The sequence below is a fragment of the Rosa rugosa genome, chromosome 6 (genome assembly GCF_958449725.1).
Source record: "Rosa rugosa chromosome 6, drRosRugo1.1, whole genome shotgun sequence".
Classification (NCBI taxonomy): domain Eukaryota; kingdom Viridiplantae; phylum Streptophyta; class Magnoliopsida; order Rosales; family Rosaceae; genus Rosa; species Rosa rugosa.
Window position 1 is genome coordinate 20,411,019 of NC_084825.1, and position 25,357 is coordinate 20,436,375.

Sequence of the window (25,357 nt, forward strand, 5' to 3'; positions counted from 1 at the left end):
ATCCCTTGTTTCCTCGTATTAATAATAAGAAGAAATCCTAATCCCCATAACTCATGGCAAGCATGAAGAGAAATTCTCAGACTTCCTGGAATTGTATTCCAGCTATTCGTTGAATTTCCATCATCTTCTTTCATTGTTATAATGTGATTGAGGTCTTAATCGAATTGGATTTTATACGGATTGTTAAGTGTTCGTTGTTTTGTAGTCGGTATTGAGGAGGAACTAAGTATGCACGTGTGGGTGATATGAGATTGTGGAATCTTGTTATTATTGTCATATCCTTCAGATCATAACGATCATTGAAAATGAAAAACTACAACCGTTAATTAATTGATTGGTTCATGAATACATACATGTGTGTGTAATTTAGATCTACATTTTTTTGTTGTTGATAAAATACTACCAGCTCCATGGCTCTGCCATGGCACTTGCTTGGAAGAACAGGGTTGGAGTCATGGAGAGTAGAAGAATTAACCCAAGTTGAAATCATTATTAATTTCTTTAATAAAAATAATATTTTTTGATAATGAGAAAATTACAAGAGGGAAATATTGCTGAAAATTTTTATGTGTAAAATGATGATGTGGCACTTGCTATGTCTTTTTTTTTTTTTTTTGAATAAAGGGCTGGTGCGGCTGCCCTCAAGCCATGAAACTGTCGAATACAAGGGGGGGGGGACATTGAGCCTAAACCCCTGATTACAATAAGCATCTAGAATATTTTCTGAAATAATATCAGAAATCTCTACAGAAGACTTGTATTCTAACAAGCACTAACTAGCAAAGAGTGCCCAAATAGCTACTCCATTTGCTTTAACATAGCAGTGACATAGCGGAAAGATAACTCGATATGTACCCCGTGTACAACATAGCATAATTACCTGCTTTAGCACAGCTTTCCTCTTATGCTGCCGCCGAACAGTAAATTCGACGACACTTAGTCTCACCCTGCCACTAGGCGGTAGCGCCCATTTGACGAAGCAAATAACTCGCCGCCGGCCTAGAGCAGACAAGGCACGTAGAGTGCATACACAGACACATAGCCCGATTAGGCCTACACAATATATGTAGGATATTATTGCTGGCATATAGCCATAATTAACTAATAATAACAAAAAATAATAAAACAGAAAATAAACAGAGTTTGGGCCCAGAGCCCAAGCCCAAAATCCACTAAGCCCAAACTAAGAATGGAGTCTGCTGAAGGCAGCACGCCACCGACCCGCAAGCAACACCCCCGCCGTCCCACCACCAGCGACAAAGCCACCGCACCGAGCAAGCACAGGCCGCTCCTCCATCCTCCCATCCTTCCCAAAACGCCAGCAAGCATCGCCGCCAAGACCATCAGATCCCGAACCCAATCGAAACGCTCCGATCCGATCTGGGCCCAACGGATCCCGCCTTCGCCACCACCTCCTGCCGCCTTGGGGAGAACGACACCAGTCCCATCCGCCAGACGTCCCACCCACGCTGCTCATCATCGGCCGGATCTCCTCACGATTTGGATAGCGATTCCACCCTGCAACCTGCACTCCGACTGGGTTTACGCCGGCACTTGCTATGTCATTTGGTATAATTTTTTGGTGTCTCTAAGTATTTTTCATTTCAAATTATAATATTTTCAAACAATACTCCCATAATCTTTATTCACATTCCCATTCCATTGTTTGCACGTGGTTCAATTATTTCCATAAGGAAGGACAATCATACAAAATTTTGAACTCAAGATCCGGAAGTTACAATTTTCTTAATCACTTTTAATTCAGCAATGGAACCAAAATTATATCCCGACCAAGCTTTTTGAGTATTGGACACTTGGACTTCAACTACTTGAACCATGCAAGTCCAACAATTGTACCAATCCTCAAACCTCTTGAATAAAAGCATGTGGTGTGGTCATGTTGGCAAGTCTCGGCCTCCTTGCACAGACGGACACTGTTCAGATACTGATAATATATTTTCCGAAACAGTACTCCACCCGACCACCATTTTTTATACCCAAAAAAAAAAAAAGAGAAAAAGAAAACAAGAAAAAACTCCTACTACACTGCCTCTATTCAGTATTTTTCAAAGACTAAAATATCTAAGATATCCCCGATATTTAGTCGAAATTTCCGTTTTTTACAAGCATCGATATTAATTTTAACATCTTTCTAATATGTTATTTTTAATATACTTTTAGCTGATCATATAACTTTTATCTAAAATTTTAGTAAAATTTCCATCGATATTCGATATTCGATATTTTCTTCAAAATTTCAATTTTTTGAACTATCAATATTTCCATGATGGTCGATATTTTGGTCATTTGTATTTTTGGTCGATGTGCCTTATTAAATATTTTCTGTTGTCGATTAATAACAAAAATAGCCCTTCAATCTTATTCCTTTACCGTGCTCTTGTTTTTTGACGGACAGACACGACCGCCCTCTTCCTCCTCCTCCTCCTCCTTCTTCCCCAGCTCTCTCTTTCTCTCTCGTCTCTAATTTCCACACTTGCTTTTCCTCTCGTCCAAACAAACAGGTCTCCAGAGAAATAGAGATCCTAATTTCCAAGAACGCCGAGCTCGGCCGGCCATCTCCACTTCAAGATTGTACCTAGGCCCTAGCTTTCTCCTTCTCCAAAATTCAAGCCAGGAAAGCCAAATTTCTCCACAGTCTTGGAATGACAGCTTCAAGGTGTGCCTCCTCCTCCTCCTCCTCCCTCTAACTTGTTTCGATTTTCACCTTTCAATTTCGGTTTGTTATGGTATTACTAGTGTGTTCTTGAACGAGTTTTTCCATAAAACCCTGAAAATGATTTGGATATTCGCAATTGGCTAGCTAACTGTGAATCAGTTTGTTTGTGTGCGTGGGGTTGTGTGCAGATTGTGAACTCTACTAGGTTTTCTAAGTAGTAATGGTGCTATTTCTATAGTCAGTTTGATATGGATGTTCAAGTGATTGATGTACGAGCAGTAGGGCATGGTGGAATGGGAGATGACGGTGATGCCGAACGTAGTGAAGGTGGAGAAGTGAATAATGGTGAAAATACTCAGGCTCATGACGAGGAGGGGGAGATTCCTGAGCCATATGTGGGTATGGAATTTCACTCCGAAGATGCTGCCAAGAATTTGTATGACGAATACGCCAGACGTCTGGGTTTTAACTCGAAAGTTGGTCAATCTAGTCGTTCTAATCCTGACGGAACAACCACTGCCCGTGAGTTTGTGTGTGGCAGAGAGGGTTTGAAAAGAAGACATGCTGATAGTTGCGATGCGATGCTTAGGATAGAGTCTAAGGGTCCGGACAGATGGCTTGCGACAAAGTTTGTCAAGGAGCATAGTCATGCATTAGTGAGTCCTGGTCCCGTGCATTATCTCAGGCCTCGCCGGCATTTTGCTGGTGCTGCCAAGAACGTGGCTGAAGCATATCAAGGGGTGGGGATTGTTCCCAGTGGTGTTATGTATGTCTCCATGGATGGAAACCGTGCATCTGTAGAGAAAAACCGTTTAGTTAGGAATACTTCATCTGCAGAATCAAATCGGCAAGTTAAAAATGCTGCTGCAGTAAATTCTATTCGGCCATCTACTCGAAGGAGGACATTAGGGAAGGATGCTCAGAATTTGCTGGAGTATTTCAAGAAAATGCAGGCTGCGAACCCTGGTTTCTTTTATGCCATACAACTTGATGAAGATAATCACATGGGTAATGTGTTTTGGTCGGATGCAAGGTCAAGAGCAGCTTACTCTCATTTTGGTGATGCTGTTACGCTTGATACGACATACAGAGTAAATCAGTATAGAGTGCCATTTGCTCCATTTACCGGAGTGAACCATCATGGTCAGACAATTTTGTTTGGTTGTGCATTACTCCTAGATGAGTCAGAAGCATCTTTTATTTGGTTATTCAAGACATTCCTTACCGCAATGAATGATTGCCCACCTGTATCTATTATGACTGATCAAGACAGAGCCATACAGACAGCAGTTTCTCAGGTGTTTCCGGAAGTTCGCCACTGCATTAGCAAGTGGCATGTTTTGAGAGAAGGCCAGGAAAGGTTGGCTCACGTATGCCATGCACATCCCAATTTTCAGGTGGAACTTTATAATTGTATCAATTTGACTGAAACGATTGAGGAGTTTGAATTGTCTTGGGGTTGTATCCTTGATAAGTATGATCTCAGGAGAAATGATTGGCTTCAATCGTTATATAGTGCTCGTGCTCAATGGGTACCTGTGTATTTCCGGGATTCCTTTTTTGCCACCATATCTCCCAATCAAGGGTATGATGGTTCCTTCTTTGAAGGCTATGTGAATCAGCAGACCACATTACCAATGTTCTTTAGGCAGTATGAAAGAGCATTGGAGAACTGGTTTGAAAGGGAAGTGGAAGCTGACTTTGATACAATCTGCACTACACCAGTATTGAGAACACCATCGCCCATGGAGAAACAGGCAGCCAATCTGTATACAAGAAAAATTTTTGCAAAATTTCAAGAAGAGCTAGTTGAAACATTTGTGTACACAGCAAATAGAATTGAAGGTGATGGAGCTATTAGCACATTCAGAGTTGCAAAATTTGAGGATGACCACAAGGCCTACATCGTTACATTAAACTATCCTGAGATGAGAGCCAACTGTAGTTGTCAATTGTTTCAGTATTTAGGTATTCTCTGTAGACATGTTTTAACAGTCTTTACAGTTACAAATGTGCTTACACTACCTTCCCATTACATTTTGAAACGATGGACAAGAAATGCAAAGAATGGAACTGGCCTAGATGAACGTAGTGGTGAGTTGCATGACCAAGATTCTCTGACATTACGGTATAACAATCTGTGTCGGGAAGCCATTAGATATGCAGAGGATGGGGCTACTACTACAGAAACTCATAATGCAGCAATGACTGCTCTTCGAGATGGTGGGAAGAAGGTTTCTGTTGTGAAGAGAAATGTAGCTAAAGTTGCACCTCCTAGCTCTCAGGTTACTGGGACGGGCTATGAGGACAAGAAAAACTCTACATCAAATTCAGATATGACCCCTTTGTTGTGGCCACGCCAAGATGAAGTTATGAGGCGATTTAATCTTAATGATGCTGGTGCACCAGCTCAAACTGTTTCTGATTTGAATTTGCCACGAATGGCCCCGGTTTCCCTTCTACGGGATGATGGTACTCCTGAGAATATGGTAAGGAAAATTTCTTTTTAATTATTTATGTTTCTATGTTTTTTTTTTTTGGTTTCTGTTCTTGCATATATCCTTGTGTTCTTTTTGATTGTCTATCCTCGGGTTCTGAGTGCAAGGTCATGGTATTTATCTGGGCTTTTCTATAGGTGGTACTTCCGCATCTTAAGTCAATGACTTGGGTTATGGAGAACAAGAATTCAGCACCAGGAAACAGAGTAGCTGTCATTAACCTCAAGGTGCGTGTATGATCAAATCATAAAACAAGTTGTGACTTCTGAGTTTTCCATTCAGGACATGTTGGCCGTGCTGCATATATCAGTGCATTTATGCATGAAGTCCCTTAAATTTACGATATTATTTTGGCCATTTTGTAGATATCTGCTTATTGTGTATTTAATTGTGACCTATAGTATTGGGATAGCAGACCGCTTCGCTTTATACTGTCACAACTTTTTTGCATTTGAGCAACTGTTCCATTTTTCTTTTTCTTAAACGTTTCGCTTATAACCACTGCAGTTGCAAGATTATAGCAGGACTCCATCAGCAGAATCAGAGGTTAAGTTTCAGCTCTCAAGGGTTTCATTGGAGCCAATGTTGAGGTCTATGGCCTACATTAGTGATCAGCTCTCAACACCAGCTAATAAGGTCGCTGTTATAAATTTAAAGGTACGAAAACCAATAATTCAAATTTGAATTTGGATTCTCAATTTCATTGCCTCCCTTTCGGTAGCCATGGGTGTTGCAGTTTGAAGTTACCGTAGTGTTCTTAGTTGATTACTTTAAGTGCATTTGTGATGATCTTTGTCATATGGAATGATAGATTAGTGTTCAAATTCAGAGCAGTCTAGTCCGTGTTCAAATTCAAACTAGTTCAAATTCAAACTACTCTCTCTCTCTCTCTCTCTCTGTATGTGTGACAATGTCACTCGAAACTGAAGAACATAGAGTTGACCATCTCAGGATAATGTCATTGGGGTGATCAAGTGAGCTCAGATCTAGAGAGAAGGGGATAAGAGAATTTTCTGAAAAGTAAACGTGATATATCTGTGTGAGCGTGAAACTTGATTTTGAGTCTGTCCGGTTGGTATCAACATTAACTGATTTTAAGTGACTTCTTTGGTCGGCAGTAGTTGATATGTTTACATGTGCTTATGTGCATAATGGTGCTTGCTCACTTAATGCTGAAATAGTGTCAGAAGTGTTTAGTTTATGGTTATTTTATTATTGTTGTTGTTGTGGTCGTTGTCGTCCAAATGAGGAAAAACAAATATGTTTGCTTGTCTTACATATGTTGAGTGGGGTTTTGTCACTTGTTTACTTTTAATTTTTGATTTATTAATATAAAGCTTTTACCTATTTCTTCAGCTTCAAGACACAGAGACAACTACAGGGGAGTCAGAGGTAAAGTTTCAAGTGTCTAGGGATACATTAGGAGCCATGCTACGATCAATGGCCTATATCCGCGAGCAGCTTTCAACCGCTGTAAGCATTCTATACCAATTCTCATTCTAGTAGCTGTGGACAAAGATCTTATTATTTTATATATATATATATATACGGACGCGTTCCAAAGAGGACGTCCGCACTTTCGCTAAAGTGCGGACGACGGCGCTGCAGCCCAACTCAGGCCACGACGGCGCGGCGCGGCTTGCCGGAGGGAGCCCAGGGGTCTGCGGTCGAGTGGAGTCGCCGGCGACGGGTTTTCCGGTGCTGCACAGAACCTGCAGTTGCAGGTGAGGTGGCTGCCCAGAAACCGGCAACCCCGACCTCCTCCGACCTCGAACGGTGCCCAGAAGCCGTCTGGGATGCTTCCGGCCTCCTTCCGGCCCGATTCGCGCCGCCGTCGACGCCTGAGCTGGGCTGCAGCGCCGGCGTCCGCACTTTAGCGAAGTGCGGACGTCCGCTTCAGAACCCGCCTATCTCTGCAAAATTTCAGCTAAATTGATAGTCATTAAGGCATTGATAACTGCCTTAAAGCTAGTACGGTTCAGGTTTGACAGATTCAGTTCATCCATTGGTTTAAGCGAGTTAGATACCTTAAAGATCATCAATTTGGCTGAAATTTTGCAGAGATGATCTATATATCAGTACCTAAAAACTGAACGGTCGAGATGTGGATATGCGACCGAAAAGTGACCCTAAACTCCAACCTCACACTTTAACTTCAGAGCGATGCCTCGCTCTGGATAGGATCTGTATATATATATATATATATATATATATATTTTTTTTTTTTTTCTCAATGAAAGTTTTGTTCCTTATAATAAAAAGCTGCAAGCAGTGAAAGAGTGGACAAGGAGTCCACTTACAATAGGAAAAAGACAAAAACCAAATAACAATCTATCCGCTGCATCCCTTTTACAAGAAAAGACTACTTGATGAAGAACGCAGGTGGAAGACCTCTAGGGTTTATTCAAAGCCTCGTAAAATAGGATTCCAATGCTGAAGGCCTGATTAGGCATCCTGTAAATGGTAATGGGCCTTGCTGGGTTCTTAGTTGGTTTGGGGAAGTTTAATAAAGGCTGATGTATTGGGAATTACTGCTAGATTTCTTCTTAAGGCAGAATAGGAAGGTTCTTTCTATTGGGATTTTATCTTTGTTCTAGATTTATCTTAACCTCCCTACACAAGGCATTGTAATCTTTAGTTTTCAGTTCAAATTGGAGTTAATAAAATTGAAAGCTTTTGCTTCTCTCCAGGTTTGTGTGGTGCAACTAACCCTGGGTGTGATGCAACCTAACCCTATGTGTGATGCTACCTATTCCTAGGTGTGATGCCTAAGGCCTCTAGGGGTGATGCCTAGAACCCTACTGGGGTAATGCTAGTAGTTCTATCCTATTCCCCTACTGGTGTAATGCTAGTAGCTTTTATCATGTTATTTTCTCGATTCCCTATCCTTATTTTCATAAAATTCCACTGCTTCCAAAACAACCAGACCCTTACAGCGATAAACCCTAAACCCTAGAGTCTACTGAGAAAACCTTGTTCATCAGGTTTCCCCCACTTGTCCTGCATCACTACTAGTTTCCTGCAAAGCTGCCTGTGAAGCTACAGTTTTAGAAACTTGAAAAACATGAAATCTTCCTATTTAGACAATGAGGTACCATCTCACTAGAACATCATCCCACTGGTACTCTCAGACTTTAAAAGATAGCAGACAATGAAAGATCTCTTACATGATAAAGATCTTTTGTAATGAAAAATCCACTTCCTCAACCTTAGTAGCTTAGCATCATAGTATATGCCTTGTTATTTGTACTGTAGTACATTAACTCAATACTACTGTATATAATGAAATGCTTATTTCAATCACATTTATCAGAAAGACTAGGGGAAATACATGGAATTCAATTGATTGAGCCGCATAATAGCATGAATGAGCCAACTTTAAATGGAGGTAAACATAAGTTTGCATGGTGATCTTTAATTACGGCAAAAATCTTACCCTTTAATGTGAGGTATTTCAAGGATCCAGAGACGCACTTATGGTGATTTGTGGAGGTGTTTGATGCCTTGTATGGTTTTCAGAAAGCAGTATATACAATTATACATTATGCGAGGGCTGGTGGTTCCTTTGTGGATCAATGTTTTGTGGGTCATAAGGAAGATAATGTAGTTGGTGGAAATGTGGGTCATATATTTTCTTCTTATTGTTGCTTTGGATGGGGGAAATGTGGTTCTCTACTATAACTTCTCCAAAAACTGCAGCAGCTATAAATCTTCTCGTTCTCTTGAAACTGTTATGTTTCAAATTTCTACCTTTCTACCTTTTCAGGTTTCTAATTTTTTCTTTTCTTTTTGGTTCTCTCTCTCTCTCTCTCTCTCTCTGTGAATTTTTGTAATTTTTGTTTCTTTATTTCTCCTTCCTCCCTTTTCCTCTATAGTTCTCTAGCTTTCAGTGGGAAAAAAGAACCTAAAATAAAATAAAATAAAAGAACATGAAAACTTAATGGTTATCTGCCTCTTGTAGGGATGGATGGAAAATCATTTTATAGCCATTTTATCTTGATAAATGTAATTTATCTTAGATACAATAATATTAAAGCTATTTGCTACAGAAATCTGAATCTACTTTACATCCTTGGTACTTAGATTTTTGATTGGCTATGAGCTATTATGGATTTGTTATGCATGCTGGAAATTTGCTTACGCAAATTTGGATGTTGATGAATGCATATTATATCTTGGGAAATCAGAAGTCTTACCAATAAACCCATGGAAGAGCTTAATCAGAAGCCTATATCCTGGAATGTGGTTTTGCAACTAAGCAGGGAATTGCACGATTATTGTGTTAATCTTTCTGTGTATTGATTTTATTGTTTGAGTGCTTACTCAGTTTTTTACTATCTTATTCACTGAAAAAGTTTAAATTTGCAGGGCGAGGTCCATTCAGAGTCCCAACCTAAAAAGCAGCGGAAGTAAGGGCGTTTTGTGTGCTTACTTCCCATATTGTACCCCAAGGTGCATCTCCACCTGGAAAGAAGACGGCGTAGCAGGTTCAGGATGCTCGTAGTTCCACATTTAATTGAATAGTCCTCCGTTCCTTTATGTGTAAGCTTGTTGTCAACATTTTGTATATGTATTGAATCCAATTTGAGAATCCAAAGCATCATAGAGATTTCATAGGTGTAATGTGGTTAAGAATCTACGAGATCCCAGAATTAGAAAGCAACTTTATTCAATAGAAATTGGCAGGGTTAATTGTGATAGCTGAAGTTGGTATGACAAGCTCTCTTTCATGCAGTTATCGGCTTTTGGCACAGTTTCAGAGTATATCATAAAGGAAACTAACAGATGATTGGCGAAATTTGACCCACTGGGCTGCGACACAAGTAACTCTAAGTCGCACTATTTTTTATTCCCTCCTTGGTTGATGTTTTTCATCTTTTATCTCTCTATTTTCTCTCAAGCCCATTTTTTATTCATTTCAAATCTCTTTTGCCCTGGGTATTAAAAGGAAAACAATAAAAATTTCTTGTTCTGAAGCGATATTGGTCTTGGAGGTTAACAAACAATAGAAATAAATTTTCTTTATTGTCATCCTTTTCTTTGAACGAGCTCTATTGTCAATTTTGAAAGGTACAAATTAATCATTCTCAGGACTTTGGGTCAACACCCCTTGGTTTTATTTTAAAATTTTCTTTTGCTTCATAAGTTTGACGGTTTCCAATTTCAGTGAAAAAAATTGGCAAAGTGGATAACTCTTATGCAGGGTAGAGTGAAGGAAGAATTAGGTGAGATGTGGGGACATCTAGAAATTGTTTTGTTTTGTTTTTGGGTCTCTTTTTTTTATGTGATTGAATATTTTCTTCAAAAAGAAATTGCGATCATCTCTATTTTCCTTGTGTAACTAACTGGTAGAAATTGCGATCCCTAAACCCTAATGGAAAAAAGTCCACATATTTCATTGTCGTTGATTTGGCTCCGTGATCTACGATTAGAATTTTGTTTTTGGCCCGCATCTATGATGGGATTATACATTGTATGTAATAAGCTGGTTTTGTTACTTTTGTAGGTTCCTTTTCCTCTAAATTATCCTCTGTTGCTCAAAATATCTTAATTGTATTTGTAGAGTGAAATTCACACTCCTCACTTTACAATTCATATTCCATGTTTTATTTTTTAGTATCTCATCATCACATTTTTACAATCTATACTACAAAAAAAAAAAAAAAAACAAAAAAAACAAAACTTAAGATATTAAAAAAAGAAACAAAACCTAAGATATTTAAGAGCCTAAGCCTTGCTAGTTCACGCGCCTAAGAGAAAACCTGGTTTGTTCCTTCCTGTCTGATGGTGAGCCCTTCTGCGGTAGTCGGATGGGCCTTTGTCGGTCCCTTGTGGGTCTGCAGTAAGTCGGAGTCCTCGATAGACGTCTAGATCGGATCGAGGAGATTGTTGTGGTGGTTCCTGTGGTGAGGAAGGGGGAGATCGCGGAGGTTGTCGGGCTTTGGTGTGTCCCTCGGTGGTCTGGTCGGCGAAATGGCTGGGTGGAGCGAGGCCGGCTCTTGCTGGGTGGCGCGGTGGTCGTGATGGCGTGGCTAAGGTCTGATCAGATCAGTCTGATCTGGATTAGTTCTTTTCGATCTGATCTGGGGATGGATTTATTTGGCAGAGGCTGGGCGTTGGTCACGGCGCGGCGTCGCGGATCAGGTATGATCAGATCAATCCGATCTGGTTTGACAGGGCCGACGCGGGTCCATGGCGCGGTAGGGAGGGTGGAATGATGATGGCGGCGGTCCGGTAACTCCGGCGGCGCAGTGCAGTTGGTGGTATGTCGGTGGAGGCCATCGTGGTGGTGGGCCAGGCTAGCAGCATGGATCTCCCTGTTTTCCTTGGTAGAGGCTTGGGCTTGGGCCCTCCTTTTGGGCCCGGTCTGGGTTGGTTGTTTTATTTATGTTATTAGTTTTATTTATTTTACTTGGTTAGTATTGTCTCGCCTTTGGCGTGTAATAAGTCTCTACATGTATTTTGTAGGGTTAGTCGGGCTAAATGCCTATGTGTGCACTATAAGTGTCTTGTCTGGCCTAGCGAGGCAACGATCAATTGTTAAATGGTCTCAACCTCCTATTAGCATAATGAAACTAAGTGTCATCGAAATTATTTTTCAGCGGCAACATAGTGGGAAAGCTATGATTTTAGTAATTATGCTTCGTTGTACTCGAGTTATCTTTCCTTTATATGTCACCGCTATGTCAGAACAAATGGAGTAGCCAGTAGTGCACTCTTTGCTAATTGGTGCTTGTTAGAATACATGAATTTTGTAGAGACTCCTGATATTATTTCAGGATATTCTCTAGATGTTTATTGTAATAAGGGATTTAGGCTCATTTGTATTCGACAGTTTCATTAATCAAAGCGTGATGGCAGCATATTAAAAAAAAAAAAAAGGAGTGTGGATTGTAAAATGAGGAGTGTGAATTTCACTATTCTAATTATATTGTAATCGAAAAAGAACATCTTGATTATATTTGCATTAGTAGTGTTTTCTTGTTATTTGTTAATTCTATAGTTCTCATGCACGTGCTATGTGCGTGAGTGTACGATATGCTCATTTGTGTTTAAATATGCAAACTGCGATCGCAAGTTGTGTATTGATTGGTATTTCTAATATGCAAATCGCAATTGTTCAATTTGATTTAGTTGCTCTGACAATTATATCTAGTGATTTCTGATGTGCTAAAAATTGGTTGTATTAAATAAAAAATAAATATTCAAATTACACATACACACACACATATATACTTTTTTTTTTTTTTGAAACAATGAACATCTTCATTTGTCATTCAGAATAAGGCCAGAATGACACATTACTACATACACTTCCACACTTAGAGCGACATATAAAGCAAATAAGAAACTAAATTGTTTGTATGATAGTACCATCCATTCATTATCAAATCTTGCTTAATTTGTTAACAAACTAGAACATAAGAAAGCACCCTAAGTGCCTGGATTGGGACTAAACCCGCTAGTTCCCCAAACAAGGTAGAGATTTATTGGAAAAGAAAAAAAACGTAAACTTAAAAGCAGCCCTATGACCTAAAAGGAGAAGCCTAGTCCAAGGCCTAATAGAAGCTGGTCCAGCTCAAGCCTAGACTCCAACTCCTCTGCAAGGCAAACACATGCAGATCCCACGATCGCAACCACCACCACCTCGACATCACCGCCCAAGAGACTCGAAACGAAACGGTATACTGAACAAATCGAAACCCAACCAGATACGGACCCACACCTTGTAAGTAATCGATTGTAGGAAAAGTCTTGAGTGGCCTGTCCAGCCAATCAATCAAAATATAGACATCCAACAATTTATGCACAGAGAGTGAAATTGACACGTCTTTTTTAGGAAACCACACCCTTTATATTTAAACGGTCGGATGAGCCGAGTTAGTCGACTGCCTACATGAAGAGTTTTCTTATTTTTATTTTTATTTTTGTTTTTTTGTATAATAAAAAAAATTATTATATGGTCTTATCCATCACCTACCCTATGATATTGGCTAGTGTGCTTGGTCTACATGGAAAATAATTGATGATGCTTTATGCTTGTAAGTTTTGTAAGTCTAGATGAGGAATTGACTCCTATTTGTTTGCTGGAAAGTATCTTTCCTTTCGTACCACAATTGCGTGCCTGGCGGATGAAGGGCTAGAAAAAGATTTTTCCTCAGAAGACACGGATGTGTTCTTTATTTATGGGTTTACTTTAATAGCGGGCTCAACTAGACTTGTAATGAGTTTGCAGTGTTTAGATAGGAAGTTGTTGTTCTGTCTTTTAAGTGTCTGTAGATTCTGGCTTTTTGGCTGGTCATCTAATGCAATGAACCTTTACTTCAAAAAAAATCCTCTATTGCTCAAAATATCTTAATTATTGGAGAGTGAAATTCACACCCATCATTTTACAATTTACATTTCATGTTTCATTTTTTAGTATCTCAACATCACATTTTTACAATATGCACTACAAAAAAAACAAAACTTAAGATATTAAAAAAAGAAACATGGAGTGTGGATTGTAAAATAAGGAGTGTAAATTTCACACTCTAAATTATATTGTAATCGAAAAAGAACATCTTGATTATATTTGCATTAGTAGTGTTTTCTTGTTATTTGTTAATTCTACAATTCTCATGCACGTGCTATGCGCGTGAGCGTACAATATGCTCATTTGTGTTTAAATATGCCAATTGCGATCGCAAGTTGTGTATTAATTGGTATTTATTAATCGCAATTATTCAGTTTGATTTAGTTGCTCTAACAATTCGATCTAGTGATTTTTGATGTGCTAAAAAATTGGTTGTATTAAATAAAAAATAAATATTCAAATTATATATATGCATATTTTTTTTTTTTGAAACAATGAACTTCTTCATTTGTCATTGAGAATGCTCGGGCCAGAATAACACATTACATACGTTTCCACTCCTAGAGCGAGATATAAAGCAGATAAGAAATAAAATTGTATGTATGATAGTACCATCTATTCGTTATCAAATCTTGCTTAATCTGGTAACAAACTAGAACATAAGAAAGCATCCTAAGTGACTAGACTGGGATTAAACCACCCGCTAGCTTCGCCAAACAAGGTAGAGATTTATCGATAAAGAAAAACCTAAACTTAAAAGCAGCCCTAAGACCTGAAAGGAGAAGCCTAGTCCAAGGCCCAATAGAAGCTGGCCCAGCTCAAGCCCAGGCTCCAACTCCTCTACAAGGCAGACACACGCAGATCTCACGATCGCAACCACCACCATCTCGACGTCACCACCCAAGAGACTCGAAACAAAACGGTATACTGAACAGATCGAAACCCAACCAGATTCGGACCCACATCTTGTAAGTAATCGATTGTAGGAAAAGTCTTGAGTGATTTGTCCGATCAATCAATTAAAATGTAGACATGCAGCAATTTATGCACAGAGAGTGAAATTGACACCTTTTTTTTTAGCAAACCACACCTTTATATTTAAACGGTCGGATGAGCCGAGTTAGTCGACTGCTTGCATGAATAATTTTCTTATTTTTATTTTTATTTTTATGTTCATTTATTTGTATAATATTATATGGTCTTATCCATCACCTACCCTGTGACATTGGCTAGTGTGATTAGTCCACTTGGAAAATAATTGCTGATGCTTTATCCTTTTAACATCATAACACTAGACGAAAACCGCGTTGTGTTCCGGAAATCCAGAATAAATTAATTACTGTGTAACCGTCCCGTACTTTCATTTAGCCGCCTAAATTCGGCCACTGAGACAATTCCCGGCGAAAAAAAATGAAAAAAGAAGCGGAAAATAGGTGCTCTCTACACCTGGCACTGCCCATGTACAGCTGGAAACGACGACAACGAAACATAATAGACAAAACACCAATAAAGGAAAAAACGTGTTCATTTTGAACTCTCTCTCAGTCTTTCCCAATATAAAAATAGGTCGCATTCGTTCCCCTCCCCAACTTGGACTCTCTCTCTCTCTCTCTCTCTCATTCTTGTATAAAAACACAGGCTCTCCAAATCTCCCACCAAACTCTTTAAATCAGTTAAACAAAAAAGCGAGAAACAAAGCCCTAATGTTCCAAGAGGCGGCGCCGCCGTGTTGGCCGGCGGGGGTGAGTCAGTCGACGTCGTCGTCGGCGCGGTGGACTCGACCGGAGGACAAGCTGTTCGAGCAGGCGCTGGTGAGGTTCTCCGAGGACTTGCCGGATCGGTGGGAGCGGATCGCCGAGATGGTGCCGGGGAAGAGCGCCGAGGAGGTTCTGGAGCACTATGAGACTCTGGTGCATGATGTTGTGGAGATTGACTCGGGCCGGGTCGAGTTGCCGAGTTACGCTGATGACTCGGTGGTCGGGTGGGACACGTCGAGTCAGATCTCTTTTGATGGTTGCAAGAATAATAATAATAACGGCGGCGGCGGCGGCGGTGAGGCAGCCGAGAGGAAGAAGGGAAAGCCGTGGACTGAAATTGAACACAAGTAATCTCTCTTTCTCTCTCTCTCAATTTTTTAATTTTTGAAATTTTTTGATCAATCTTAACAGATACAATACTTTGCTTCTATAATCCGACATGGAACTTGGGTTTGTGGAGCTTTCTAGTTAATTAGCTTTATGTTTGGAAAATGGAAATGAGTTTGTAAATGAATGAATCAATGTTTTGGTATTCTTAACCTCGTTTATGTAATTGTTGTTCAACTGTCTTTGCGTGTTGCAAACCAAATTGGGTTCATTTGTCAGGGGTATTATTCAGTTTGTACATGTTTGGATGTGTGTTGCTAAAATTAGAATGTAATATCTGTTGCTGAAGTTGCAGTCAATTAAAACTGATGGTTGTGTTTATAACCGCAACATATACAACTAGTTTTCATCGAGTAATAAAATCCATAATTTATAATCTCGTGAAAATTTATTAACAGAGTTGTCATTCTTGGTGTCAATTCTATAAATATACTCATTGAGTGCGAACTAGTGAAATCGTTGTTTCTGACTGGACATTTGAATATTTGGTATTGTGATGCAACTACATGCTTATATTCTGTGAACAGTAGCCTTTCAAAAAATAATGTGAACAGTAGCCGATCTTGGGAAAATTGTTACTTTCTAGTTTGAGTGCTGACTGCTGACTTAATTTTTTTTTTTTTCTTTCAACAGATTGTTTCTGGTAGGACTAAAGCAATTTGGTAAGGGTGATTGGAGAAGCATTTCAAGAAATGTAGTTGTGACAAGAACACCCACACAAGTGGCTAGTCATGCTCAAAAATATTTCCTTCGCCAAAGCTCTGGGAAAAAGGAAAGGAAAAGATCAAGCATTCATGACATAACCTCAGTAGAGACAAACTCGGTGCCTGCGCCTGCTGAACGCAAGTGGATTCCTGCACCTCCACCTCCACCTGGTGATCAAGGTGGTTCATTTGGGTTTCCAGATTTTGGTTTTCCAAAGTAAATATGGCATAATACGTGCTCTGTATATAGAAAATGCCTGCGTGTTAAACAGTCGGATTTGTAAATTGGTACATTGTTTTTTTTTTTAGGATTCTCTTCCAGAACGTAGGCCATTAGGAGCATTGTGAATTAGATTTAATGGTGTAGCTTTTGTCTTCAAAGTCTTTGTTAATGGAGAATAGGATCATCTATTAAATTGATTCAACAAATTTCTTTGTTTCAAGTCCTTGTTAATGATTTTTTAACTGTTAAAGAGTATCAGTTGTAGACTTGTGTGAGTTGATGTTTTCATTTTTGTATGTTTGAGATTCCTCTAAACCAAGGGTTAAGATGGTTATTTAGTGTTGTTGAGGTATGTAGTTCATGTTTAAGAATTCATTCATCTATTTATTTCTAGTTAGCATTAACTTTGTAATAGTATTTTTAGTTCTAGACCAAAATCATGTGTCAATGCTACATTCTTCATTTATAGTTGATTCCAGATAATGCAACCAAATCTTGACATTTGTTTCTCCCATTCAGTATACAGTATGGTAGCGTGTATTTCAGATTACTTGATTTGAGCCGAACAAAAAATGCAGGGGGATTATAAACAGCAAAAGTACTACAGCAATTACAGCACAAATTAGATACTGAGATTTATTGGTTGATGAAGCTTCCTTTTTATAGAGTTTCCAAGTTCCAGCCAACGAAAAAATAGAAGAAGAAGAAGGAATTGCACTGAGGAAGTTGTTCACTTTTGATTATGCTACAGTTTTGCAAATAAGATAGAAAATAAAGGCAACTATTGAGACAAGGAATTAGAGGGTCGACTATTACAAAATTACCTAAGAAACTGGTAAGCAGTGTACAATGGAGACTGATGGAAAGTTCTACGGTTAATGTAGACCAATTTCCTATAGAAGTATACTAGCTTCTTACAGTTGTAGACCATCTCAAGATCAGGCTAAGCTAGTCTACCAATGCATGGAATCAGTCAACCTCTTTATCGAACTAGTTTATTTGATATATGCATGGCAACCAACAGTCACCCCGAAGATGGGATAAGATAATTTTCATCCAAATGATCGAATTGTATTATAAAGTCAATATTAATAAAAAGTCCACATCTATTATAACTGACACCTATTTTGGAATAAATTGAGTTTTGGAAGATTGTTTGGGGTCTTGCTATCCCAAACAATGTTAAGCTACTCTTGTGGCAACCATACTTCAGTTTCTTGTGCTCTCTCCACAAGTGAACATAACATTACTCAGGCAGTCGGGCCATCTGCGTCAGGTGTGGTGTCAGGTGTGGTATTGAAGAAGAGTCCATTTTTCAGGCACTCTGAGTGTGCCTGGAAAGGAGAAAAGTTCGGATGGAAAAGATTGTGAAGGAGTATCAGTGTTTCTCGAGTTGTATAGAGGTGTCCTGGAACTTCTTGCATTCATCTGTTAGCAGCAATGGTATGAAACAAACAACCCATGGCGCGCATGGTAGAGCTGGGCACAATAGCTCTGAAGTCTTTGAGTCAAAAGCTCAGTTTTTGTTGGAGGAAGAAATAGTCACCAGTGCTGCCGGTAACAGATCGTCCAGCTGGTTTCTCCTCCTCCAGGCACTCATGCTGCTTGTTAGAATTTGTGGCTTTGATACCACTGTTGGTATTTGGTGCGGAAGCTTTTAGTAGTAGTGCGGCTAGGACAATATGTTTAGGACTTTAGTTTTAGGAGCAAGAGTTTGGGAGATAATTAAAACAGAGGAGGCTTGTCAACTATTGATTGATTGGTTAATTGATTGGCTAGTTTATTTCTTAATTAGAAGAGTAAATGCAGATACATATTTATAGAGATGGTCAGCCGACTTCCTTACTAGCCCACGGACTTTATTTACTTCCACCGACTCAGTTTACAATTATCAATTACATTCTAGACTTTTCTACAACCTGATTATATTCCAACTTGCATGATGAATTCTTCTAGATATTTTCTACTATGATTTGATAATTCTAGATCAATCTACAAGCTCTAGATTAATCTAGGTAATTTGAGAACAGTTTAGAACACTCCAATGAGCATTACTGTTTTAACACTGCTCTTGACAACAACAGTGGCAGAAGAGGCATAGGTGCTGTGATCCGGAATGAAAAGGGGTGATTGGAACTTGCGCAGTCCCAATGGTTGGATCATTTTCACCCTTGATTGTTGGTGCTAAAGTCCCACATTCGCTTACATCTTGGTGCTTGTATTGTTCCTCTAGTAATTCCATACTGGATAACTCAGAAGTGGCAAGGCAATCAAATTTCGACAGGGGTCTTTCTGTGATTACTGAGGACATCAAGACACTTATGCATGAACTTGGTACCGTCCATGTGATCTTTTACCCCCAGGTGTAATGTGGTTGCTCATGGAATTGCCAAGTTCATCCTGTATGAACATGAAAACTTGTATTGAAAAGGGGCAAATTGGCTTATACAGTCGATTCAAAATGACTCTGTCAGATCTCTCCTTAATTAGCGGAGGATTTTAGTCTTTGATCAACAGGAAAAAAGAAAATAGCACCTAGTTGTAACTCTTATGTGGGGCTGAAATCAATCTTGGAGGTCTCCCACACTTGCTGAAATGTCAATTAGTTGCTGCATCAGTCATTAGGCTCAAACGACGGTAATTGGAGGTGTCACTGAGGCTAAAATGGCCCTTAAAACTCGTGTGAGTCATCTATTTGGCTTAAATCATTCTTGGAGGCAATCCAAGGCAGAAATTGCTCTTCAAGGTTCATATAGTCTTCCAGTAGGCTCAAGTTAATCATGCTAATTGGAGGTTTTCTCAAGGCACATAAGTCTTGTAGTGGGATCAAATAATGCTTAAATTCTTAAAGGACTTCCAAATCCTCAAAATACAATTAGTTGCTATACAAGTCTCAAATCCTTCTTCGATGCCTCCTGCCTCCCCAAAGCACAAATGACAGTAAGTCGCCATTTGTATGAGTCTACCAGTAGGCTCAAATAATTCTTGGGAGCCTCCCAATGGCTCAAATAGCACTTAATGTTTATATCTTCTACTAGGCTGAAATCATGCTCGGAGGCATGCAAAAGTTTTTTTTTTTTTTGGCTCTACTATTCGGTTGCTGGCCTCTGTTGTTCAAATAGTACTTGCAAGATTATTTAGTCTTCAATTCTGCTGAAACTATGCTTGGAGATCTCCCCAAAACCTAGACTTACACTTGAAAGCTAGAACTAGTTTTCTAGGCTCAAATCAAGCTCAGAGCGGCCCCCACCCCCACCCACAAGGCTTGTGTTGTATTTTAAGGTTTATGCAAGTCTTCTAAGGCGCACGACACACGTCTTAAGTTGAATCAGAACTTTGAACCTTAATTGACATAAAAGTACTAGGCTGTACAGATCTTTCTAAATCTGCTGCTTATTCTTCTGTCTTTGTTTCTCTTTCTGCTTTACTGACTTAACCTGGTTATGGCTTTAGACAGGTTGCAGGTGTGCATTAGAGCTCCATGGTAACCCTGGGGATCCAAATGCACCAAATTTGATGACTAAGGGAGAGACGAAATAAGAGCTGCTATTAAAGACATTGTGACATATGTCGGGGATGACCTCTGTTGATTGTGCACACATAAGATATCGAGTCTATGGGAAACATCTTAACCCAACAATTTGGGAAAGTAAAAGATAACGATTATAAACAAATGCATGCGTAATTAATGGCAACTCACTTCACTACCAAAGACTGAATCCAATGAAAACCAGAATTGGTGACTTTCCATAGCAATTCACTTCGCTACCAATGAAATCGAATCACCAATTCTTTTCTTTGGGATTCAGTCTTTCCTTTTCAGCAGTTCTATCACTAAAGTACTTGGGAAGTGGCTTCATATATTTTTCAGGGAAGGGAATGATGCAAAGTTGCAAACATTGGGAATAGTAAATACATTGTTGTTTTTGATACATTTTTCACCACAAAACCAAGGCACCATTTTTTTCTCTGACAAAATGAAATTTCATTGCACCAAAAAAATGGCAGGACCAATTTATAAAGGAAGGAAATACAGAATAAACAAACTGCATAACGTACCAGAGATAGAAAAAATCAACAAAATAAAGCATATAGAAGATGGAGCATCTTCAAGATACCATTTTAGGACGGTGGGCAGTCATTCCATATAAGCTACAAAGTAACTGCAGAAAGACCATTAATTTCACTTCCGAAAAACTGAAAAGCTCAAATATAGAATGTCTACGTTAAAAATCTAAATTGAAAAACATAAAAAAATGCCCATATGAATAAACTGCATTCATCAAGTTAAGTATCTTAATCACATGCATGTAGGTGATGCTTAGGAAAGCCCCAGAACTAAGCAAAGCTAGGACCATGATGGCCTTTAGAGTTATTAGTATTGAATGAAACTAATTAAACTTTAAATTTTCAACCACGCATCATCAACAACTTCTAACTCATCATCTTCCTCTATGCTGATGTTTTTCTTGTTGACATCTTCAAGCTGCTTTTCCAATTCAGCATTGATCCATTGAAGTCTTTCCTTTTCACTCTGCCATTGCTACTCGATCATACAAAGCAAAAGAAAAATGAGCCATAGGTTCATGCCAATATTTACACACATATATCTGTATCATATATATTTATAATATGATCATCATTACAAATACTGGAAATTAAGCAAACCTTGCGTTCCTTTGCCAAGTCTGCCAGCAAGTCATCAACTTTGTTTTGCTCTAAAGTAACTTTCTTATCCTGAAAGAAGGATACAAAATTAATCAGCTTTAGGTATTCTATTTTACCTGTCATATATACCACCTTAATTTCTAAAGCATATGAAAACACTATGACAAGAGTATCTGCTAAACAACTGTAACTATAAGTTTAATAAACATGTGGGAATACATGTGTAAAAACATAATATTGTATACTAGTTCATGGTCCAATAAGAACTTAAGAAACAAAACTAAATTTTAATTAAGATTTGAAAGAAAGAAGAATACCGTGTGTTCCACCAGTTGTTGAAGTTCTAGATCACGCTGCTGAAGTAATTTTTTAAATGCCATCTTTTCAGCTTTGCTCACCTCAAGTTCTTTCTCAACAGCTAGCATTTCAACTTCACTCTGCTTTTTAAATGTGATCATTTCAGCTTTGCTCATCTCAAGTTCTCTCTTAACATCTTCCGCTTCAACTTCAATCTGCTTTTTAAATGCTTCCATTTCAACTTCACTCTGCTGCATAGATACATAGTGTTTTAGTCAACTCAGAAAATACATTAGAATTTTAGTTGAAGTTAGTTAAGAGAAAGAATACCATTCGTTTCAGTTTTTTCTCCTCTAGTACTTTGGTAAGCTCTTTCTTTTCAGCTGCAGTCCGCTCAAGCTCCCTCTTAAGATCCACCTTTTTAGCTTCTATCTCCACAACAACTTCCTTAAGCTCTTCCTTTTCAGTTTCCCTCTTCTTGAGCTTTTCCTTAAGTTCCTCCTTTTCAGCATCACTATCCTCAAGTGTTTTCTGAAGATCTTTATTTATAGCTACGCTATTCTCAAGTTCCTGCTTAATATCTTCTTTTTCCAGTTCATTTTGTGCTAGCTCATTCTTAAAATATTCTTCCTTTTCAGCTTCACTAATTTGCTAATTATAACATAGTGTATCGGGTTAGGATAGTAGTAAATCATATTTTTAATCCAAAAAGATGAAAGAAAACTGATATAAAGTTAAAAAATAAAAAAAGACATACCATTTTTTCTAGTTTCAACTCCCGTTGGTCAAGTTCTTTCTTTAGTTCTATCTTTTCAGCATCACTCTGCTCAAGCTCTTTCTTAAGATCTGCTCTTACAACTTCATTCTGATCAATTTTTTTCTTAAGATCTTCATTTAGAGCTTCAGTTTGCTCAAGCTCTTTCTTAAGATGAGCCTTTTTAGCGAGGCTTTGCTCAAGCTTTTCCTCAAGATCTTCCTTTTCTCCTTCAAGATCTTCCTTTTCCGCTTCACACTCCTCGAGCCTTTCCTCAAGATCTTCTTTTTCAGCTTCAATATCGTCTCTTTCAGTTTCACACTCCTCAAGCTTTTCCTCAATATGTTTCTTTTCAGCTTCAATCTGCTCAATCCTTTTCTTAAAATTTTCATTTTGAGCATCACTCTTCTCAAGTTTTTTCTTTAGATTTTCCTTCTCAACTTCAGATTGCTCGAGCTCTTTCTTAAGGTCTTCCTTTTGAGCTTCACTTTGCTACATATGTAAGTGTATCAGTATATCAGTCTGAAAAAGAAATGAGAAAATTGATTTTAATTAGAAAAAGAAACATACCACTTGTTGCAGTTGCATATCAAGTTGCTCAAGTTCTTTTTGAATCTCGATCTTTTCAGCTTTGCTCTCCTCAAGCTCTTGCTGAAGCCGTTCATTTTCATTTTCAAGTTCCTTTTTTTTAGCTTCACAATGCTCAAGTTTTTTTTTAAGATCTTTGTTTATAGCTTGACTCAAACTAAGCTTCTCCACAAGATCATTCTTTTGCGCTTCGCTCTCCTCAAGAGCTTCCTTTAGCTCTTTTTTATGAGCTTCACTCTTCTCAAGTTGTTTCTTAAGGTTTTCCTTTTGAGCTTCACTCTGCGCAAACTCTTCCTCAAGATATATCATTTCAGTTTCAAACTCTTCATTTTCAGTTGCAAGTTTTTCCTTTTCAGCTTCAAGATATTCTTTCTCAACTGTCGTCTGCTCAAGCTCATACTTAAGATCTTCCTTTTGAGCCTCAATCTTCTTGAGCTGTTTCTTAAGCTCAACTGTCTCAGATTCCTTCATATTGAGTTTTTCCTCAAGATCTCTACTATGTTGTTGAAGATTAATCCTCATAAACTCTATTTTCTTCGTAAAATATTTCTCAGCCTCACCCTGCAACTCAGACACTTTATTCTTGAGTTCTTTCTTATGAGATTCACTCTTCACAAGCTCTTTCTTGAGATCATGCTTCAGAGCCTCGCTCCACTCAAGATCTTTCTTAAGCTCTTCTTTTTCTGTTTTGCTTTTCTCAATCTGCCTCTTCAGGTCTTCCTTTTCAACTTCACTCTGTTCAAGCGCCTTCATGAGTTCTTTCTTGTGGGTCTCACAGCTCGCAAGCATTTTCTTTGATTTTATATAGTCTACATATGCAGCCTGTTCCATTTTTCCTGCTTAAACAACATAACATTGACAAATTTAAATATCTTGCAACCCTGCAACCCTGCTTTAGTTTTAACTAGAAAACTAAGTCAAACTCACCACTGTCCATTCCTGAGGAATTGTACTGATACATTTCCAAACCTACAGTACAGAAACAATGGAAATATAATAAGAGATCAAAGGCCACAAACAAGAAGAATATCAAAGCAACTATTTAACTGTTTTGGCAACATGTACATACAAGGAAAGATTCCCTAGCTAGCTAGTAACAGCTCCAGGATTTAAATACAGTAGCATCAATGTCCAATTTCTTTATACACATATGGAGGCATATATAAGCCTCTCATGGTAACCACCACAGGTGGTCGAGTTGGTAAGAGCCTCCAGGTGTGGAACCCCCATATCCGGGTTCGAATCCCGCCGACGCTTATTGGAGTTAATCCCAATATATTCTTGGTGGTCAGTGGGAAGCGTTTTGACAAGATCCCCTAAGCACGGATTAGTCTCTGGGCCACCGTGTGATTGAACAATTAAAAAAAAAAAAAAAAAAAAGCCTCTCATGGTTACTGAAGATCAACATCGATCAGTCAAATCTAACTCTATCAAGATCTCAGGAAAATCATCTTTTCTTTTGTCAGACAGGAATATCATCCCTCAACATGTAAAATCTCACATCACTTGACAAAATAAAATTTAAAAAAAAAAATTACCTAAAAGGAACCAACGTGAACAGTGTTGGCATGACAAAAAAAACCCAAAAAAAAAAAAAAAAATCTAAACCACCGACCGAGATTTCACTCACGTTTCTCAAAACAAAACAAGAAAAAAATAACCAAGCAAATAACCTAGTACTTTATATATCCATTACCCAGTAAACCCTAAACCTTTGATCAAAAACCCTGAAAAGAAAAAAAAATAAATAAATAAAGGAAGAAGAAGAAGAAGAAGGTTTATGACCAGAATCACCAATATAGTCCAAAGCAACGTGTTTGCGAAGAGAATTTCTACACAATTTGCAATCTTTACTATTCGAGCCCATCTGGTTTAATTCTTTAATCATTGTTTCTATTGACTACAAGCAACGTGCAAATATCAAATCTATAAATTGATAATCAGATACTAATATGATGCTATAAGAACAGATCGATCTGTAACATACATAAGTAGAGAGAGAACTTACTCACAGTAACAAGAACACTCCAGTCGAGCTAGGGTTTAGGTTTGGAGAAAAGATGAGGGTTTAATTTTTTTTCCTTTTGGCATGGGATATAATGGGATATAATATAGATGCCCTAATTTTATACTACAAGCGGCCGACCTAGAATCTCCTATTAGGACTCCACTTTATAACAAATTAATAAAGGGGTTCTCTTTTTAATATACTCTTTCTTGTTCCTTATATGTTTACCATAACTCAACCACTTTAGAACAGATTGTTAAGACTTGATATATACTTTTTCTTATTACCTTTTATGTTTTTTTTTGGGCTAATTACTGTTTAGTACCCTGTGGTTTGAGTCCAACATCGATTCAGTCCCTCGACTTTCAATTTCATCAAAAACACCCCTGCATTATCAAATCTCATCTAATCAGTCCTTCCGTCAATGGAAGCCGTTAACT

General features: G+C 38.5%; 3 protein-coding genes across 6 annotated transcripts; 2 read left to right on the forward strand and 1 right to left on the reverse strand.

Moving 5' to 3' along the window:
- Positions 1–2,364: 2,364 nt before the first annotated feature.
- LOC133714098 (protein FAR1-RELATED SEQUENCE 3) lies at positions 2,365–9,875 on the forward strand. Of its 2 annotated transcripts, none has more exons than XM_062140174.1 (6): positions 2,365–2,677; positions 2,837–5,166; positions 5,313–5,402; positions 5,683–5,832; positions 6,532–6,648; positions 9,544–9,875. In XM_062140174.1, the coding sequence occupies exons 2-6, from the start codon at positions 2,926–2,928 to the stop codon at positions 9,586–9,588; spliced, it is 2,643 nt and encodes an 880-aa protein (XP_061996158.1). In that variant the 5' UTR covers positions 2,365–2,677; positions 2,837–2,925; the 3' UTR covers positions 9,589–9,875. The 2 variants fall into 2 exon arrangements, with proteins under 2 accessions (XP_061996158.1, XP_061996157.1); XM_062140173.1 differs by having other exon boundaries at positions 2,866–5,166.
- A 5,248-nt stretch (positions 9,876–15,123) lies between these two features.
- Positions 15,124–16,822, forward strand: LOC133715878 (transcription factor DIVARICATA-like). Its single transcript, XM_062142568.1, has 2 exons — positions 15,124–15,635; positions 16,309–16,822. The coding sequence occupies exons 1-2, from the start codon at positions 15,235–15,237 to the stop codon at positions 16,598–16,600; spliced, it is 693 nt and encodes a 230-aa protein (XP_061998552.1). The 5' UTR covers positions 15,124–15,234; the 3' UTR covers positions 16,601–16,822.
- A 4,045-nt stretch (positions 16,823–20,867) lies between these two features.
- Positions 20,868–25,029, reverse strand: LOC133717626 (uncharacterized). 3 transcript variants are annotated; one of them, XM_062144337.1, is made up of 8 exons: positions 24,918–25,029; positions 23,837–23,878; positions 22,892–23,745; positions 22,325–22,813; positions 21,898–22,218; positions 21,588–21,815; positions 21,271–21,339; positions 20,868–21,145 (listed from the first exon to the last, which is right to left on the reverse strand). In XM_062144337.1, exons 2-8 carry the CDS (start codon positions 23,868–23,870, stop codon positions 21,005–21,007), a joined length of 2,136 nt encoding a protein of 711 aa, XP_062000321.1. In that variant the 5' UTR covers positions 23,871–23,878; positions 24,918–25,029; the 3' UTR covers positions 20,868–21,004. The 3 variants fall into 3 exon arrangements, with proteins under 3 accessions (XP_062000321.1, XP_062000319.1, XP_062000320.1); XM_062144335.1 differs by having other exon boundaries at positions 21,588–21,818; positions 24,918–25,026; XM_062144336.1 differs by having other exon boundaries at positions 21,588–21,818; positions 24,922–24,998.
- Positions 25,030–25,357: the final 328 nt, after the last annotated feature.